General features: G+C 38.2%; 1 protein-coding gene across 1 annotated transcript; it reads right to left on the reverse strand.

The window, feature by feature from the left end:
• Positions 1-10317: 10317 nt before the first annotated feature.
• LOC144661258 (uncharacterized) lies at positions 10318-12129 on the reverse strand. The gene has a single exon (XM_078521958.1). It carries the CDS (start codon positions 12060-12062, stop codon positions 10428-10430), a length of 1635 nt encoding a protein of 544 aa, XP_078378084.1. The 5' UTR covers positions 12063-12129; the 3' UTR covers positions 10318-10427.
• Positions 12130-21014: the final 8885 nt, after the last annotated feature.

Below are 21014 nucleotides of genomic sequence, written 5' to 3' on the forward strand. Positions count from 1 at the left end.
AAGCTATTGATTGCAGCGGCGTTGTACACGAAATGAACAAATTCCACAAAGTTTTGCCTATAAACTAGATTTCGAAACAAAGAACTAAGTTCTAGTCCAGTGCCTTACAAGAGTGAATAATAACTTTTGCTGACGCAATGTTTTTCAGTCTCTTAACAGCTATGGAAACAATGAGAGCGGAAACTTTGTCTCAAGTAGTGAAAGAATGCCTGTCATACAAAAAGTAAATTTGTATGTGATGTTAATCACGTTTTAGCTTGATCCTTTCACTGAGTCCGGAAAAAAAAGTGGAAAAATACTTTTTGTTTAAATTCTATAAAATACTGAATTAAAACCAGTCTCTTGTCAATAAATTAATTTGGATTTTTTAATTTTTTTTTTTTAAACAGTTTCCAATACGAACAAATCGTTGAATTCCATGAAAGGGTGTGATGCGAGTTTTAGCTGTACTTTGTTTCCACGGTATAATTATTTGTAACTTAGCACTTCCCTCCATCTGTTTTGAACCGAAATCCCGCTGACAACAAAGGAAGCAAATCGTTTATGTTCGATAAGAGCTTCATTTTTAGTATTATTTAAATACTTATATGTCAAAGCCACAGTAAATATGAAACAGTATCAGACCACACGTGACAAGCAGTGGCGCAAAATGCACGGGAAAGTTTCGGGAAATCAAGAGATCAAGTTACTCCGTGATATTTTGCATTTTGCACTATTTTACATTGTAGAGCCGCACGTATTATTTTTAATTTCCCGCGTGATATGCCCTCTGAGGAAGTTTTAGAAAAGGCGAAATGGGACTCTATCTTTTATAAGTACAAGCTCGGTTTAGCGAAATTAGTATACAAGGTCTACAACGATTTAACACCACCAGATATGCGCCATATCATTGTAAAAGCGGAATACAAGCATGGACTAAGGAACGGTTACAAGGTAGTGGTACCGCGCTTTTTCACCAACTTTATGAAAAACTCAATCGCTTACAGGGGATCCGTTATTTGGAACGCCCTGTCACAACGACTACACGGTAAAACTAGTAATTTTAAGTCGTTTTTTAACATAGTAAAAAGGCAAGAACATTCTTAAAAATATTAGCTTCGAGGCGTTATCCACGCAGACTGTCAGACTGAACGATGATATTTTTAAATTTTATTGAATTTTTAAATTGTTATTATAATAGTGAATTTTTTCTATCTTCTCAATATTAGGATGTCTTTTTATATGTCTTTTTAAATTTTTAATTTGTACACGGCCCCACAAGCTTTTAGCTTTAAACTTTTTTTACCGTGTTTAAATAAAGTTGTTGTATTGTATTGTATTTTAAGTTTTATTTTGTTTAAAATAAAGTTTTTTCATGAGAATATAGCGGAATGAATACATGTATAGATAGAGTTCATCGTTATTCATAATTTGCATGAAATGTTGAAGTGCGAGACGTCATTATAACAGCAGGTTCTCCGGCTTGAGTGAAAATTATAGAATCTGTAAAAGAAATATTAATCCACTATGTGGACAAACTAACCGAGAAGAAAGAAAAACAATGATTTTGTTTATACCGGCCAGAACATACAGTGTTAATAATTTACAATTTACAACTAAGGAAGTTATAATATGAAAAACACTCGAAACCACTCAGACTAAAAGACGCCATCATATTGGCCTGGTATGAAAAAAATATATTGTCGACCAGATATGAAAAGTAAAAAACTTATTCTGCATAGCAGCATCTCGGGTGTTTTTTAAGCGACTTGGTATCTATTACAGGAATTTCATGTCTTCAAAATCACAGTACTGCAGTTTATTACCTTCCCCTCCCCCAGCACACATTTAATTTGTTTCTGATTTAACAACTCATTGGAACTAATCTCATAGTCAGATGTGTCTTTGATCAGATCATTAGAGCATTCAATAATCACATTTTACCACTCGTTTGCCGCAGGCGATGAAACAGTTACCAGCACAAACAAACGATCATTGAGAGCTATAGAAAGGTTTCTGTGGAGCGAATATGTTTGTGCAGTTGTATTTATTGCATGGCTTTTCGTAGAGCTGAATTGAACGGGCATAATTTTCGAACAAATCTTGATTTGTCAAGAAGCCAAGAGCGGCATTGCGACTCATTAACAAATCCATTAGTGACCTTGAAGAAACTGTCGAACCATAGTCAATAGACCATTTGCATTATGACGTAAAAGCGCAAAGACTTCTGGTAGTTGTAGTTAGGTTCGCGGGAAAACACCATTTCTGGCTTATTATTGGCTAAGGGCAGCCAAGCGTGAAGGTGGACATCCAGGACTTTTAATTTGATCAGAAGTTTGAGCTGCGAAGTTTACTCTCTTGTCGCTTCGAAATTTGTTTAAACTTTATTTTTTCAGTTACCTGTCAAAAATATAGAAAACAGGATGATAGCTTTGGAATGAAAATTGAATGAGTTCTGTGTTTTAACCAAGACAGACAAATGTTGTTCGTGTTCAAGTAAGTTTAATATGTGGCGGAGTTGACTTGGTTGAAATTCATTCATCGCGGCCGACAACTTCTCTTCGTAAATAATTTTATAAGCTTAATATCACACTGGAAACAGATTGCTTGAAAGGACGAGTCGAGGATATACCGTAACTAAATTTGTGTGGAATCAAGTGAAAGCAAGGCAAGCCATTGATTTTGCTCTTAATCTATTTTCAGACGTTCAACAAACGATCGCTTCCATCGTTCGCAGGTGAATTAATTCTTCACGGAAAAGCTTTGAAAATTTGCCATATATCATGATTGCTCGGCGGGACGGTTAGTTTAATTTATTTTTACAGTGAGACAGAGAAATGAGTCAAATAATTTTCCTCGTTCAATCGAGCTTCATCGATGAATCATGAAGGGTCAATCATAAAGGATTTTCAAGCTGATCAATCAAAACTTCCCTGTGCAGGTGAATACAGATTATTTTGTTTTTATCTTAAAATTGTATTTTTTCGTTAAGTTAGAACTGTAATTGCAATATTCTTTAACAAAGAAGTTTTCTTGTTTTTGTACTGGAAATGTCAATTCGTCGAGTAGCAGTTGTGGTTTCAATCCGAGCGAGGGCCGTGCGAGCAAATATAATTTTATTTCCATAATCTTGTTGTTGAACGATTACTTGTGCGACTCGAAAGGTGAGCCTCAAAGCTTTTCACGAGTGTAGACATCATGTACTGTGCTCCCCTATGTTTAGAAAGGGTAAAATATTGCGTCTTCGTATATTATTTGAAAATACCTGGCAAGCAAAAGGTTTAGGAATTTAATTAAATAACCGCGCGACTGAGACTTGGGAGGAAACACTCGTTGAATCTTCACTACAAAACGCAACCCAGCAAATATACAATTTCTTGCATAACTTTTTTTTCATTTTAACGGACTTGGTTTTATACTGAGAGGTTGCTTTTTGCCCTTTAAATGAAGCCACAGGGACGTCTTCTTCGGTGAGAGTAATTTTCTTTACCTCCATCACGATTTTCTTGGGCAAGCGGGCTTGATGACGATTTAAAATTTCCCGCGAACCTAACTACAACTACCAGAAGTCTTTGCGCTTTTACGTCATAATGCAAATGGTCTATTGTCCTTTAAGGTTTTTAAGTTTGTTGTTAAACAGGAATGGCTCTTTACCCAACAGATTTTAATGGACTGTTTTTATTGTTCGTAGTAGAATTCTCCTAAAAGACAGTGATCTTTCCTTTTCTTTTTTTAATTTCACACGGAATTATCTACTGCCTAGTCCTAGTCGCACTAAAAGTGCGTGGCTTCTTTACCCAGAAACAGTTCTAAGAATCATGAAATCAACCAACTGCTGGGATAAGTTTGCGCTAAGTTCAAGCACAGTCGCCCAGGCTCAGGCTAATTATGACCACTCGGTCGAAATGGCAGCAGCCGACGAGGATTTATATGAATCTTTATTGATAAAGTTCGCATTTCACATTATGTTGCCTGCATTATGTCTCTTGACTTTAATAATTAACTGTAGCATTTATTAAACCACATTTATCGATTTTTTTAATATACGCGACGTGGAATCCCATTAATGTTACTGTAAACCGAGGTTAATGACTTAAACGGCAAAAAAATAAATACAATAAAAAAAAAATAAGCTAACAAACAAGCTATCGAACAAACGAAAGAACGGATGAATGAATGAATGAATGGATGAATGAATGAATGAATGAATGAATGAATGAATGAACGGAATGAAGGAATGAAGGAATGAAGGAATGAGGAAGGAATCATTGAATGAGCGAATGAATGAATGGATGGAGAAATGAATGAATAAATGAATGAATACTTAATTTACAAATACCTGACACTTTGTTACTACATGTACAATGCTATTAAATTAATATTACAATGCTGATTTACTGCCGACCAGTTAGCTCACGGTTGGTAGAGCACCGGACTACCGTGCGGGAGGTCTCGGGTTCGAGTCCCAGACCAGACCAACACTCAGGGTCTTAAAATAACTGAGGAAAATATGCTGCCTTTGCAATTACATCTGCAAATGGTTAGGTATTCTAGACTTCTTGGATAAGGATGATAAACCGTAAGCCCCGACTCCTGCATCTTTAGTGTTGCAGTCGACGTGGGATGTAAAAGAACCCACACACTTATCTTTAAAAGCAGAGCATGGAGTTCGCAGTGTTGTGGTATGGTCTTGAATTGCCCACTGTGTTGTTTACTGTGAAATGCTGGGAGATATTAGACAAAGTAATGATGATTATTATTCCCAGAGAGATTGAGGGCATAGTATTTAATATCTACAATCCTCATTTAATTGATTCTCCAACCAAATCTTATGGTTTAATGTTTGACTATTTTTTATCAGTCAAGGTTTGCAGTGAACAGTGTAACCTCAGCAGATTACGGCCGACCTTACAAAATAGCAGTATTTGTGGCTGAGCTAGACGCTGGCTTTAGACTGTTAAATCTTAAAAATGACTCTCTCAGAAAGAAGTTTGATGGCCTCAAATATGACCTCAAGAAAATTGAAGAAGTGGTTTACGATCTGACCATCAGAGGACTGAAACCAGCTGTGGAAGAGGCCAGTTAAAAGAGACAAATCAAAGCCTGTGGGGGTGAGGGAGAGGAGGGCCTGGATGAATGTGACTCTGTGGACTGAAATGTCCCTGCGAGATGTTGACGTGACCACAAACACAGCAAACTTACAACATAATATCTCTCAATGTGCTGTTGTATTACTGCTCCCGCTGATAAAAATGTCTGCAAGAGACTAACTACTGCAATCTTTCATCCAAATCAATCTGACTAGCTTAGGGAAGAGTTCACAACAAGCGTATTTGACGAGGACCCACCTTGTGTAGGGGTAGGGGGACTATGCAAGATACCACCTTGTCTGATTAGCCATGGACAAAATTTATTGGCCTTAAAATTTGAGTTGAGACTTTCATATTAGGTTTACATGAAGGTTGCATTGCTGGAGAAATGGCACAAGCAGGTTTGAATCTGTTTCTACTCCTGATAGAGTGGGGGCTAAACAAACAAGACACCATCTTTTAAGGTGAGGAGGGGGGGGTACACCTGTCTGTTTGCGCAATTGTGGGTCCTATCTGAGTACAATAGTTTTGACCATTACCCTTTTACGTGGTTGTTGCAGTGCAACCAAAAACACTGGACATGGTTAATAGCCCATAATTTTATATCTTTACATAGTGGCTATCTTCTCTTAATCAGGCAGAATATTGACAACGTACATTGACCAAATGGACGGGAACAAATTTCCCATGTTAGTTGACTAAAATAAGAAACGTGTGTTTCCTTCATTCTTCGTTGTGTCTACAAGCATAAAACCAAAGCCATATCTGTTCATTAGCTGTAAGTAAAAATTTATTTTGTTGCGGATTCCACAAATTAACCAGTTTGTTACAGTGGAGTTTGACATCTTGTTGGAGCTTGCAAGACTTACTTGGTTCTTGACAATTGACTTAAATTTCATTAGTTTGTGTTGGAACGGTTGCCTAGTAACACGTAACATTTTTATGTAGTGATCACTCCAGCTGTTATTTTATTGGATAATAAAAATTGACTTTTTGATTTCTTTCCTTCTATTTGTCTTAAAAAGTACTTTCTCACTGGAAAGCAATAGCTTAAAGTTGCACAGGGAGTGTCACGGCAGCTGGGTATGTCATCAGTCTTGGAAAATTACCGTATGCTTCATACCATGAGAAGCATTGATTATAATAATGGCTGACTGGTGTCATATGTAACAATTGAATGTCATGTATTAAGTAAACACCAATTCACTGTACAGTATCATGTGGACATGATTTGTCCTCCTTATCAAGAGGACAAGTTCAGGTGAGCCACTGTAATGTATGCCCAGTTTTCTGTCCTGTGAACCCTAGAGGAACAATTCAACATGGTTTGGAATGTTCGTTCTTACATTTTAGCGCCTTTGTGAATACACTATTTGGACTTCACATGCACACTGGTTTTGAGTATGAAAAGAGGAAACAAAAGTGGCAGGGGAAAGTTTTTGTGCATTGATTGAAATGCCCTGCTGGGACATGTCTCTTCCAAAGTATTTAGATGACGTTAAATGTGCTCCCCAACCCCACCCCCTTACCAAAGCCTGATCAATTCAAAGGGTCGTCATACCAACAAAGATAAACATTCCCAAGTGAAAAAAAAAAAACACTGAAACATGCAATAAAATCGGCAGCAACTTACTTTTATAGCACTTTATTAGTACAAAAATAAGCAGTAATTACAGAAAGCTACAAGTAAAATTATTTAGAGCAGTTTTCAGTTGAGTATTGTAAAACCAAAACCAAAGTGATCACTCTGGCCAATCACAAAGGGCTCAGACCCCGGGGGGGGGGTACTCTGGCTTGTTGTAAATGGCGGGGATGATCGAATGGAGGCAAAAGTCAGGACCCAAAAGAATCCCTAAGTCTTCTGACATTACCCAAAAAAATACCAGGACCAGAAATAACCCCCCCAAAAAATCCCTTGACAAATTGCCAGGAGGGGCAATGACATATTTCAAAGATAATCATAAAAAATTGAACCCTCGTGTTTGTTTATGCATCATACCATAGATACACCAAGGACGCGCCAAGGAACTTTAGTTCAACTTCGTTTTTAATACCCAAAGAAATTCCCTATTTAAATCAAGTCACCCAAAAAATACTTGCCAAATTTTCCAACCCAAAAAAATCAGGAATCAAAAATTTCAAACCCAAAAAAATCCTTCGATCATCCCCGTCATTTACAAGCCAAAGTACCTCCCCTGGGGCTCAGACCATCTGACCAGTAAGTCAATCAAAACTCACAGCATAACATGTAGCTAGCATGAAGTGCGGGAAAACATGTGTGAGCAAGTGGTGATTGGTTTATGGTTTTTTCTTCTGACTGGTAAAGAAAGTGGTGCAAGATTTTTAAACCAGTCGCTTGGAACAGCAAATGCAAAACCTAAACAACTGCGAGTTACTTTCAATGCTCAAGTGGAAACCGCTCTATAAAAAACAGTTATTACAATACACTTCATACAGATAAGAGGTACCGGTAACTACAATTGGCTACAATTATTATAATAAAATAAGTGGTTATATTGCAAACAATTACGGTAAAAGTAAGAAATTATTATGCTGACATTATTATTAATTCCCGGCTAACGCACTTCCTTACTTATATTTTTTTGGCTATTTTCTTATTCTCTATATAAGACTGTACTGAGTTTAATGAATAGTTAACTCAAGTTCAAAAGCTATACTGTCAAACAACACTGTAAATTGCTGATACATGTATAATATAGGTATTCTCAAAAAAAGTGACTCAATTTTTTTATACATTTATAATAGACTTGAATCATCGAGCACTATACCCCACTAGGGAGCCTGTTCAGAGGCTAGTAGTTGTGCTTTTAACCCTTTAACCCCTAAGAGTGCCAACTGGCACATAGTGCCATAGCTTGGTCAATATTTGTCCAATTAAATTGAATTTTTGACACTACACTTGTCTTCCAAAGATCCGGATCTGCATGCATAAAATTGTAAATATTAGTTATATTTACAATTTTTTTACTGAAACTTTTTTGAAAATAATTATAATGCAATTGAAATGTCAAGTTAGGGTGTTTACCACTTTCTACCAGCCCCTCACAGAGTCAAATTCACTAATCTAATCTGCTCAGTTTGTCTGCTGAGGGTTACTGCTAGTTTTATAAATTTTTAAAAAACTCATTAATAATTCATAAGAAAATACAAAAGAAATTAATGTTTAATGAGTGTCTTTATATCTGATAAAGACACGGCTAAACTTTACGCCCAATTTCTTAGGCCAAAATAATCCCAAATCTAAATATTAGTGCAAGAATGAGTTGATCTACATCAAAAGATTTTTAAGCCGTTCAATAAATTCGCAGTTTGTGTTTTATCAAGTTTAAAACACTCGCTGCGCCTCGTGTTTTAAACTTGATAAAACACTGCTGCTCATCTATTAAACATTACATAATAGACTGGTATCATTAAGCACTATATCCCACTATGGAGCCTGTTCACAGACTAGCAATTGTGCTTTTAGGGCACCATTAAATTGAAAAATTACTCACAAAACTTTTTCAAATTAATACATGTATGAAATGTCATTTTACCATGACTGACCATTTTCTTTTAGTCATTCATTCAGCGAGTCTACCCATTTAGCTAATCTGTTGACAATAACTGCTAGCAAGTTTAACAAATGTAATTTACAAATAACAGGGGGCTCACATCACAAAAGTGATATTTCTGTGAGGCCCCGTGAGAAAACACAAAAATATTAATTGATAAAAATGGCAATAATAAAAGGTTAAAACATTGATCATATATAAGAACTATCAAGCGCTAAAAGCTAAAAAAGTTATGATTAATCATAAAAATTGAACTAAATGTTACAATAACGAATTATTTAAAAACATGATTTTTGATACACTGCTTGGGGGGGGGGGGGTGCTTCTCAACTATAGATCTGGACAGAGCAGTTGCTAAGGAATTTCTGAAGACAGGATTTGGTTGCAAGCGATATATCATGATTTTGGCGTGTTTTGAAAGGAAAAAATAGGGCATTTTATTTGGGGAACTTGGCTTTGTAATAATTATGATTGTGTGTGTGTGAAGAGTACCAGTCCCAAACTACGTGTTAGGATTAAAATCCAAAAACGTGTAGGAAAGAAGGAATACTTCCGATTTTTCTTATTTGAATCAGAGATAACATAGCCTTCTTTATGATCAAACGCATGGAAAATTATTACCTTTTACGCGTAAAAAGGAAAGGCTACTACATAGAAAATCCACAAATATGATTATTATTATAAGATGTTCATAACAATGCAAATTTCATAAATCCATGTGTGACATAAGCATGCAGACGTTCTATATCCGCTGACGTGCACTGATTTTAATTTTAGATCTATATGCCATAACTATTACAGCTTTGTTTTTTTTTTGTTTTCCGGTCAAGTTACTTGTCAAATATTGCCACGATTTGAAAGTCTTAGAGGACTGTTGAATGCAACAGTACTAGTGAAAAATGCTTTTCTGTGTAAGGTCTGGTTTACAAATAATTTATGATGGTTGAAAATCTTCCACAGCAGCAAATTGGTAGATAAGAAGACCCCCCCCCCCCCACCTCCCCTTTCTTAAACGAGAAAATTATTTTGTCTTCAAACGTCTTCACGGATTTTTATAATAGTCTATGCCTTCTTCATGTATTCAATATACTGAGACTCGAATATCATCAAATACACAGTAAACAACTCACACAGACTGTAACCATGAAGAGGAATACAGCTGGGAAACAGAGACATCTAACTTTATACCATTAGATCATGATAAAAAGACATGTTCCTGAGCGCCTTACAATACACTTTAGCTATGAATAAAGGGTGTGATCAAAGGCAAAACCTTGGTTTCACTTGTTACTATGACAATGTGACGTCAAAAAACTGTAAGTGATGAGTCAGTCACAAGTGAGGACTCTATTGTTTTTAAAAATCAATAGTCATCCCCTCCCACTGCAGGAATTAGATTGGCACAGATTACCTTAAATTCTTAGAGACTTGTCCACCAAACTTTCCTTTCCACATTCTGTAAATAACACATCTTTATACAAAATGCTACCGCTATTATGAAGCAATTTAGCGAAGCAGAAGTTCTCAGAAGTTCTCAGAATTTTCAAGTCAGCAAATAAGCCTAAATGTTTTTGTATAAATTTCTAAGGAGAAACGCTTTATATTATTTTAGGATTTATTTATACGCAACATCCATGCCATTTTCACTTTGCTATTATTGTTTTTTGTTTTAAACTTATTATGTAAACAAGTGTCCGCACTTAAAACGTTTTATGCTTCTTGTTTCATAACATTATTTTACATTATTTTTAAACATCAGTTGTGCACCCCGGCATCATAATTTTCAAATAACGAGTACCTTTTTCTCACAAGCTACAGCAATGCGTCCCTCAGTAGTCACTGTTATCGCTTCTATAAAGACACCAATCCGTTCCTCATGGATTTGAGTGCTGCGCACAAACTCGCCATCTTTGGTGTAAACGTCCACCAGCAGGTGATCTTTCCCTCGTTCTTTGCCAGCGACGACGACATGTCCACTTGCCCGGTGAAATGCAATTCTAGGCCGCCAATAACTTCCTTGGAGTTTAAACTTGTTAAGATGGTCGCCATGTTCACTGAATATGTGAACACAGTCATCTCTCCTGTCCAGTACCATAACACGGCCATCATTAGCAGCAGTGATATCCCACGCACCCTTCAATATGCCTTCACCAAACGAGCGAACAAACTGACCATCAGTCTCATGCACATCAACCACATCATCATACCTCAGTACCAGTACTTTACCACTGTCGGTGACTGTCAGTCTGCCCCAGTCCCACTCTCCCCTCACAGGAAACTTGTGATGCAGGTCAGCGGTGTTGTTAAATTCGTAAACAACGTTCTCATATCTCGCTCCAGGCTTTTCCAATCTGACCAAAACATAGATATTGTCATTCATGTCTGTGGCTACATCAAGAACATTTAACTTTGTATCTACGTCCTCATTAGGGAGACTGAAAAGGTTCATAAATGTTCCTGTGCTGTCAAACACCTTTATGTTACCATCCCGCCGATCTCCTACAATGAATTGTCCGCTGGAGTTTGTAGCGATACCGTACGGCTCCTTCAGCTTGTGCTCCTCTTCACCCTCCTGACCAAATGACCATGTTACACAACAGTGCTCCATGCCCTGTTTACGCAGAACTTCAGTTACTCTTCCGTCACGCAATGGGTCAATTTTCTCTTCTCCAATAATAACAGTAGGGCAAATCGAGAGAGGAACCTCTTTGATGACTGTTAGCGTGACATCGTAAATGACGCGATTCACGTGACAAACACTAGAAATTATTTTCCTGCGTTCGTCTTTACCTAAAAAGCCCCTCACTGCCTGAATGCCTTTCTTGAGCTGAACATCAAAACTATTCTGAATTGCGGACAAAGAGTTTAGTTCTTTAATGCATACTCTACACGGTTCGACTGCGTCCGCGGGATTGTCTACTGTCTCTAGTATTGTCGCCATAACTCGATATTGCATTGCGAGAATGCGATCAGATGTTTCTAGAGCTTCATTGTTAAAAGCTCTCGTTGCTTCTCTGCGAGCATCTTTGAACCTCTCTTTTGCGTTGGAAAGCGCCCTGGTAGCTGATTCGTCCAGGTCTGTAAGCTCCAAGTTTCTCATTCCTTCCGCGAGAGAAATTGCCTCGGCACAAGCTGCTTGTGTTGTTACCGCGCCGTTCTCGCTTCTGGACCTTGCCTTATCAAATACTTTATAAAGCAACTCTATTCCTTCCTCAAAGAAGCTGATACTTGCTAGCAAATCTTTCCTTGATAATCCATCCAACTTGGACTTGATATCGTCGATTTCACGCACGATCAAACGACAAAATTTTTGTTGTGTTACATCGCCATCTTTCAGCTTCTCCGCTGCCTTATCTCTGCCTTTATTCACAAGCAAGCCAATGGTGGCTTTGAACACAGCTGTTACAATCGAAGACATAACCGTCAAGTAAAGAAAAACTCAAAAACTGTGGCGTGTTCAATACAAATGCTGCAAATGATCTTGTCGTGGCATGTCGTCGCAATAAATGAGAAAACATTCCAGGAATCAGGAATGAAGAAAAACAAATAGAATATCAGATTTAAAGGTCAGTATTTTTCGCAATCGACCTGGAATGGACTTAACAGTATTTGCAATTCCATTGAACTTTTACGGATACAAATTTGGGACACGCCCGTGCTTTCTGCTCTAAAATCTAAAACCGGAGCAGTTCAGATCTCACTGACTGATCTAAGCTAATTATTCTGGATGGCAGAGGGTTTTTTTTCTTTTTTTTCACGATCACTGCTTCGCCGCTCACAAATAGTGTCTTCCCTGCCAAAAAGAAAAATCCCTCTGGCACGCAGGGTATAAGCTAATCGATCTAGCAGGGAACAAGCTGTTTCTCCGTTTCCCCATTTTTTTTTTTTTTCATAAATTGGGGGTGAGATTACTTTTGACAAAATGAACTAGGTTTGTGTTGCGTGCCGGCTGATTTGTAAATTACTCTTCCCTGCCTATATTACTCCATGAATAGTTAATGTGACAAATTGACACTAAAGTTTAGCCAATCGAATAAGTATATTCAACAAGTTCATGGTATCTAAATGTACTTATTGAAAATCTCCTGAAATACCCAGCTATAGCTAAATGTAAATGATGCTTGCACTATTGTATAACGTTTGTCAGTGGAGTAAACATTTCCGGTAAAAATTTTCCAGAATGTTTTTCTTTATTGTTATTTCCCAGATCTTAAAAACAAAAGCAATTTTGAAAAAATAGAACCCGCACAGTTTGTTTCCACACGGTTGCGATTCGATATACACTAGGTTACCGTGGTTACACAACACTTTCTCGTGGTATACTTAAAACAATTATTCCACGGGCGCGCGTTTGATATGAGATGGTAGTAACAACGATTTCGATATCCAACAAGCGCGAGTGGAATAATTATTTTATTAAAAACGACCAAAGAATTGCAATATTTGAGCTCCCCGGCTGTTCTCGTTGACGCGTATCGGCTACCATATTTGTGGTCAATGGTATGTGAGCTCATATACCATTGCCTAATAACAAATCAAAACTCAGAATTTGCAATATACTATTGCTAGTTTTCAATAACGTCGAATATACAACGGCTTTCCTGTATTCTGATTGGCTGTATTGTCTATGGCATGGTATAAATAGTTATAAACCCATCATTTTTTGAAATTGACTATTTCGTTAATATTTGAGAAATTGAGGAGTATAAAGATCTTTTGAGGTCCTTGTTTTTCAGTTCATGTGTTGTAACGTCCGCTCCTCATTGATAAAGTCCAGTCCATTGCAAACTGTATCGGTCCATCTTCTGCCACAGATCTTTGTTGAGGCGATGATTGACAGGTGGACATTCAATCGGCTTGTGTCAAATGAACAGGAAATCAGACGATATAAATAGAGCAGCAGATTATAAGGCTACGTGCTTTTTCGCATTTCACTGAGTGTTTTGTAAATTATCAAGTTGCTAAATTCGACAACCTGCCAGTGATTTCAATCGCTCTTTTTGCGACTCCCTGTTTGAGGAATTTGGCCCCCACATGATAACACAAATCACCAGGCAAACCAAGCTGATAGATTGTTATTTCGCTTCAATCAAAATAGAGGTTGCAGATGATTTACTTTAATATCTTTCCCCCATACAAATTGAAGAAATGCGCGCACAACACTCCCGGGGGGGGGGGGGGCACTCAAAAAAGTTTTATACGGGGAGGCTCCGCCCCAAGCTCTTACCCCTTACCCTTTTATATACCATTTTGACAGAAATTGTACCCCTTTCGTATACCTTTTACTGAAAAAAGGTACCCCTTTCATATACCTAAAAGACGTGACATAGCCTTAGAACAGGACGTTTTCTTGTCATTTTTATGTAGCGCTTAATAAATTAAACTAATACAGCCATAAAGTGCGTATGTTCGAAATATTTTAATTACAGGCCTTTTAAAAAACCTAAATGGCGGATTTTCATACCCTTTCATATACCTAAACTTGTGAAATCACTACCCTTTTATATACCTGAAGCCTGAAAAAGGTACCCCTTTCGGGCGAAGCCTCCCCGTATAGGCCATTATATGGAGTACGCCCCCCCCCCCCCCCCCGGGACAACACTACAGGAATGCACGAGGTCGGGCTTATTTACCAATCGGTCAAACCACAGAAACAAAGCATATTTGTAAAGACCATCATCTCTTTAACCACTTTATAAACATGGATTGCATACGGCATGTAACTTGAAATGGAAGCGATGTGTTTTAAAAGACAGAGCTGGACAGAACTTTTGACTAGGAAAAACTGACGAAATGTGAGTAATGTAAAGAGCCCAAGCACAACCTCGCACGTAGTTTTTCTTTGGGCTCATCACGCTATTTTTACTGTTGACCCTCACTAATCTATTACCGTCAATTGTCTGTTGTGTCTCAATTTCTCCTACCCTCGATTTTTCAAACTTCCCGATAAATTCACTGACCAAAAATCGTCGCTTTCCTTAAATTTGCTTCACTCGGTCAAGCACTGTAATTTTATTCCCGATTTCTGGAACATTCGACCTCTCGAACCAATATTCGTTTCTCTTGGAGACTCAATGTAATGTTTTCTGCTGTCCTTTCTACGGAACAGTGATTTTTTAAATACCGTATTTATTCGATTAAACGCCTTCCCCGAATAAATGCGGCCCTCGTATAAACGCCACATTTTAGGGACGGACCATTAGAAAAGTGATAGGGGGGGTGGGGAATTTTCGGCTTGCACGATTTTTTTTTTCTGTCCATCTCTTGTGCAGGAATTTTTTTTTCGGGTGAAACCCTCTGCTCGAATTTTTTTTTAGACATATGTCTTTTTCTTCAGACAAATGCCATGTTTTGTTACTTTATACCATGTTTTTTGACAAATGTTGCTTTGTTGATTATTTTTTAAATATTTTAAAAATGCTGTTGTTCATTGATTTCATCCTTTAGGGACTGTCAATAAGTACCGAGGGGGGGGGGGGGAGGGGGGGGGGGGGTCAAAGGGCGGTGCAATTGGAAAAAGTGGAGACCCACCCCTTCCTTCTAGATCAAAACACCCACCCCTGGGCGAGGGTTGGAAATTACATGATCCACCCCGGGGATCCACCCCTTTCTACAAAAAATAGTTAATAAGGAAAAAGTCTGTTTGATTGTCTGTAATGGATTAGAGGTTTTTGAATTGATATCAACTTTTAAAGTGCGATCCCAATCATACGCCACCATAATTGTCCCTAATGGACACTGTAATTCTATATGTAGTTTCTTACACATCTTCTTTCGCCTCTTAACACACCAAAGCAGGATGAATTTCTCGATCACTTCGTATAATAGATTTGTGTTTTTCATATATTTCTGTGTAAAGTCCGTGGGAAAACTTAGACATAAACATATGCAAAAACTAAAACAATACGTAATAGAAATTCATAAATAATTACTGCAGAAATCCTATTTGACCGGAATTGACAACATAAACTAAGACCACTGTATATCGTACCGTTCATGTTTGCAATCTGTTTGAGAAATGAGTTAACTAGTAAGCAATCTACGCAGGCTAGAGAGAGACGAGCTAAAGGAATGTTATGATCACAACCCATCTAGGGGGGTGTGGGGGCATGCTCCCCCAGAAAATGTTGAAATTTCTAGGCTCTTAAATGCTATTTTCAGCGTTCTCCACCATATATTTCGTCGAAAAATAGATCTCATCAAGTGTTAATGATGGCAGGTATTTTCAGGTATTAATAGGACCTTTCCTTCTGCACGAATTTTTTTCTTTGCCTTCCCCTTTGCACAATTTTTTTTCTTGCCATTTAGGCTTGCATGAATTTTTTTTTGGTTTTTCCCCCACCCCCCCCCCCCATCACTTTTCTAATGGTCCGTCCCTTAGAGCAGAATGCCGCCCTCGAATCCCGTGGTGGGGGGTGGGGGGGGGGGGGTACACGACATAATCTAAGGAAGGGTGGTGCGGCCCGGCCTCCTAAACCCTGTACCCGTTTAAGACACGAACCTCTGATTTTCCTACCCTGTTTAAGACAGAATGCCAATTTTTGATACCCCGTCTAAGACATAAACAAGTATCTCACTAGCTTTGTTGTAATCGTAAAGTAAGCTAAGAAACAACCTCACTGGCTTTGTTGTAATCGTGAAGTAAGCTAAGATTCAATGTTCAAATCAAAGTAAGTCAGCAATACGGTAGCCCCCCACGCAGTCGTTCTTATGGGCGATCGTATTTCACTCCTCCCCACAAAATGTAATTTGTGATGATCTTAAATTAGCATAAATTACTATTTTGCCGGCACGGATCAGAGGGCTGGGTGCGGGTTTGAGGTGCGCAGTGTATAGTGGGATTTGAGTTTAAATAGGTGGCCGTTAGAAAGGTGAGACATTCTACGGTCAGCCTTCGTCACGTTTTGGTCAATGTTTGGTTTTCCACCGGACAAAACTAAAGTCAGAGAAATTATTCCTCGGAACAATCGTGATCTTCTTGGGCTAAATTGCAGAATACCCCGCAACTGAAGGTTCTCTGTTGAAGATTTGAATACAGTGCCCTTGAGGGGTCTATGATATGAGATTGTTTATGTTGAAGATTTGAATACAGTGCCCTTGAGGGGTCTATGTTAAATGATTGATAATGTTGAAGATTTATTATCACTCCCCTTATTAAAGGGGTCTGATATGAGACTGTCAATGTCAAGTATTTATATATTTTCATAGTGCCCTTTAGTGGTGTATAGAGTACATGTATGTTTCTTGTCGTTTTGTTTCTTTCTGGAGTAAGCGTTGGCTAAATTGCAGAATACCCCGCAACTGAAGGTTCTCTGCGTAGCCACCGAAAAATGGCTGCGCCGTCGGAGTGAGCACTGGGTACAAAAGTAGCGTTCGTGGCGAAAGGACTGGAGAAAAATGATTTTTTTATGGCTACGCGGCTACGCGTCTACTTGTTGTTGAACAAACACAAATAAAACTTACAATACTTATAAAGGAAGTTTCACTTTAATTCAAATATCAACACAGCTCAATTTAAGGTAGGCTCTTAAATTTTATTTGGATTGTAAATTTTCTTAATATATGCAAGAAAAACGTCAAATAAATCTTCATTCTTGTGCATGTACCGCCACAGAAATTCAGCTAAGTAACCAGAGTGCATGTATTTTCTAACACCAAACTTAGCCTTAGTGTTAGGGTTAGGGTTAGTCTTATTGTTAGCCTCAGGGTTAAATTATGACGGTGTAGACGCGTAGACGCGTAGCCACTTCTCGAGTAAACTTCCAGGACTTGGAATAAATTTCGACGGTGTAGACGCGTAGACGTGTAGCCACTTCAAGAGTAAACTTCTAGGACTTGGAATAAATTTCGACGTTGTAGACGCGTAGCCACTTCTCGAGTAAACTTCCAGGACTTGGAATAAATTTCGACGGTGTAGACGCGTAGACGCGTAGCCACTTCTCGAGGAAACTTCGAGGACTTGTAATAAATTTCGATGGTGTAGACGCGTAGACGCGTAGCCATTTCTCGAGTAAACTTCCAGGACTTGGAATAAATTTCGACGTTGTAGACGCGTAGACGCGTGGCCACTTCTCGAGTAAACTTCCAGGACTTGGAATAAATTTCGACGGTGTAGACGCATAGACGCGTAGCCAGCTGCACCGTGTAGCTAGAGATGCGGGGTATTCTGCAATTGCTCCTAAGCGTTCATAAATATTGAATTTCGTTTCTCTGGAAGTTGCTTGTCTGTATGTATTAGCTTGCTTAGTCTCTCTTTTGTTCAAGTACCATGCGCCTTTTTTCCTAGCCGGGGTTTAGTTGTAATGTCTTATATTTTTTCTCCCCTTTTTGTTTGTTTTCACATATTCCTTTATTATCACTTTGTTTCGTTTTTTCTTTAGACATTTCTGGCACGAGGTTATAGTCTTCACCTACATGTGATACAGGAGAGGTGTCTTTATTATTATTAAAAAAAAAAGAAAGAAAGAAAGAAAATGAAATTTACAGCTCTTGTTTTTGAGTGCTTCAGCGATTTCTCTTAGTTACACAAGAGTTTTCAACAGATGAAGATCTTTTGCCTCAACTGTGTTGGGTACCAGTCCCATCCCTGTAAAGCCCATCAATTGTGCCTCGGTCATGCAGTTAATGCTGTATTCGAGCACATCAGTGTTTTCTATCAGTTGCACATTCCATGGTTTCAAGTCGCTGCACGATCTGGCAAGCTTGAGTGTCCCAATTATCCTTCACTGTTATAGCAGTTAAAGAAAGTACGGTCCACCAGCTAATCACCAAAGGAATGCCCAGAATCAAGGTGTAGTTTGTTCTGTTTTGCGTTTGCTTTCAGTTTTGATCCTAGTTATCCTTTGGTTTTTTCATACTAGTCGCATTTAGCGCTTTTCATCTTATTTTACATTAATTCAATTGTTTTGTATTTTATTTCCTAGATCATGAGTCTGAAGCTTTGCCATTGCCATTTATTGATCCCTCTTTTCGTTTACTTGTTCTGTTGGTGTATTGTGATATTAAATCTGGTGTCAAGTAAAAAGATTGTGTTTAATTATCACTTCAGTATTTTGGAAAGTTTTTCAGTGGTGCACCTTGTTTCATACTAGGCACAATAAGTAGGGGTTCAAGTTGCCACTACTTTTAATTCTGGGGTTTTTGTTACAAGAAACATTGTTAGATTTACCGGTAGTGATGCTGGAAACTGTTTTTGCTAAGATCGCTTTTAGGAGCAATGTTAGTTTTAGTGTTGCTCGGATCTGTCTTTGCTGAGATCGCTATTACGAGTTTTTTAGTTTGCAATGTTTCGTTTTATTTTCAACACCTCCTACGATATTTAATCCTTTATCTATTCCTATTTAAAATTCGAGGAAAAGCGTTTGTATTATTGATCTTGATCTTTGTAGCTTTACGCAATAATTTTAGTATTCTTACAAGCCAAGGTTTCGCGTTGGTTTCCAATGCATTTCGCGTCCCACAATGTTAGTACATTGCTATTTGGCTTTCAAGCCTTCTCCTTAAAGATGACGTGGCCCTTGACATGTGCCGTTTACGGATCTATAATATCAGTTTGTAATTTTCGATGATTTGTTTAACAGTGCCTTTGATGGGTCTATGATATAAGATTCTTAATGTTGAAGATTTGCATACAGTGCCCTTGAGCGGTCTGTCATACAAGTTTGCTTATTTTGAAGATTTGTAAACACTTCCCTTGAAGGGGCTGATGTGATACTGTTGATGTTGAACAATATATATCAGATAGTACCTTTGAGTGGTATATAGAGTATGTTTGTTGTAGTTTTGTTTCTTTCTGGATAAAGCGTTCATAAATATTTTATTGTGTTTCTTTGGAAGTTGCTTGTCTGTTAGCTTGCTTAGTTTCTGTTTTGTTAAGGCAGGTTGGGGTTCTTTTTAATTTCGTATATATTTCCCCTCTTCTTTGTTGTCACATATTGTTTTATTTTCACTTGGTTTTTTCGTTTTTTCTGCAGACATTTTTGACACGAGGTTCTGGACTTCATCTACCTGTAATACGGGAGAGGTGTCTTTAATAATGGAGAAAATGAAATTTACAGCTCTTGTTTCCAGAACTTCCGGGACTTAGTTACGCAAGAGTTTTCAACAGATGGAGATCCTTTTATACAACTGTGTTGGCTACCAATCTCATCCCTGTGAAGCACATCAATTGTACATTGATCTGCAGTATCTGCTGGATTCAAGCAAAATAATCAGTTTCCTTTATCAATTGCGCTTTCCATGGTTTCAAGTGGCTGCACGATCTGTGAACTACCCACTCAGATGATGGTCTCTTTCAAGGAATTTCCGCTAACATGGCCCTTTGGCCTCAACCTCTGTTGTGAACAATTAGTTACATTCTGTTGACACTCTCTAGCAAGTAGATGAGAAGTTCAAAATTATAATCTCTTTGCTCTAGCCCTTTCTTTTTATCTCTATATGTTGGCTTGGCTGGCCAACGCACCCAATTTAATCAATGTCTTGTGTGTCCGGATGTGTAGTGGAGGCAAAATATGTAATTTGTGATGATCTTAAATTAGCATAAATTACTATTTTGCCTGCACGGATCAGAGGGCTGGGTGCGGGTTTGAGGTGCGCAGTGTATAGTGGGATTTGAGTTTAAATAGGTGGCCGTTAGAAAGGTGAGACATTCTACGGTCAGCCTTCGTCACGTTTTGGTTAATGTTTGGTTATATTTGTTTTTCCTATGTCATCAGTGGATGCAGGATTACGCTTCGTCTTGTTTAAATATTTAGGTTTGCTATCAGAATTGTATCACTGTAAGATCCGTATATTTGGAAAAGTATTTGTTTACAGTAGTTAGATAAGAATACCCTAAACCCCCAAGGGTTGCGCCACTGCCCTGGTCGGGGCCACACGTTCCCCGTTTTCTCCACTTGCTGGTTTTTAGGGGTTTTCGTGTCCGGCTTTGGTGCACTTAGTATTTGTCTTTTATTCATACCTTGTATTATATGTTGAGATGGAATAAATTTGGACGATGGCTTGGTTGGCCAAGTGGAGGCAAAATCGCCTGTTTTACCAATGCCAACATTCCTTTCCGCCGCTAAGCCAATCAGATTTTACCTCCCAAAATCCGAAAAGTTGACGCGAGGGAAAACGTGCGCGTGTAAATCACGTTTGGTTTTAGTTTTTTAAATCCCTGGCCGAAAACTTGAGTCTACTTGCGTCTCCGTTTGGGCAGGACTTGCGTACACTTGCGTTGACTTTCGTCGAGATCAAGTTTTTCACCGTTTGGCCACCCAACGCAATTTTTGCAGTTTACTTCAAATACTGAATTGCAGCGCGTGACATTTAAAATGGCTTTTTTTGCAAACTTGCGTATACTTTAGACTAAACTTCCGTGTCCGTTTGG

This window comes from Oculina patagonica, chromosome 7 (genome assembly GCF_052425735.1).
Source record: "Oculina patagonica isolate OP01 chromosome 7, crgOcupat, whole genome shotgun sequence".
Taxonomy (NCBI): domain Eukaryota; kingdom Metazoa; phylum Cnidaria; class Anthozoa; order Scleractinia; family Oculinidae; genus Oculina; species Oculina patagonica.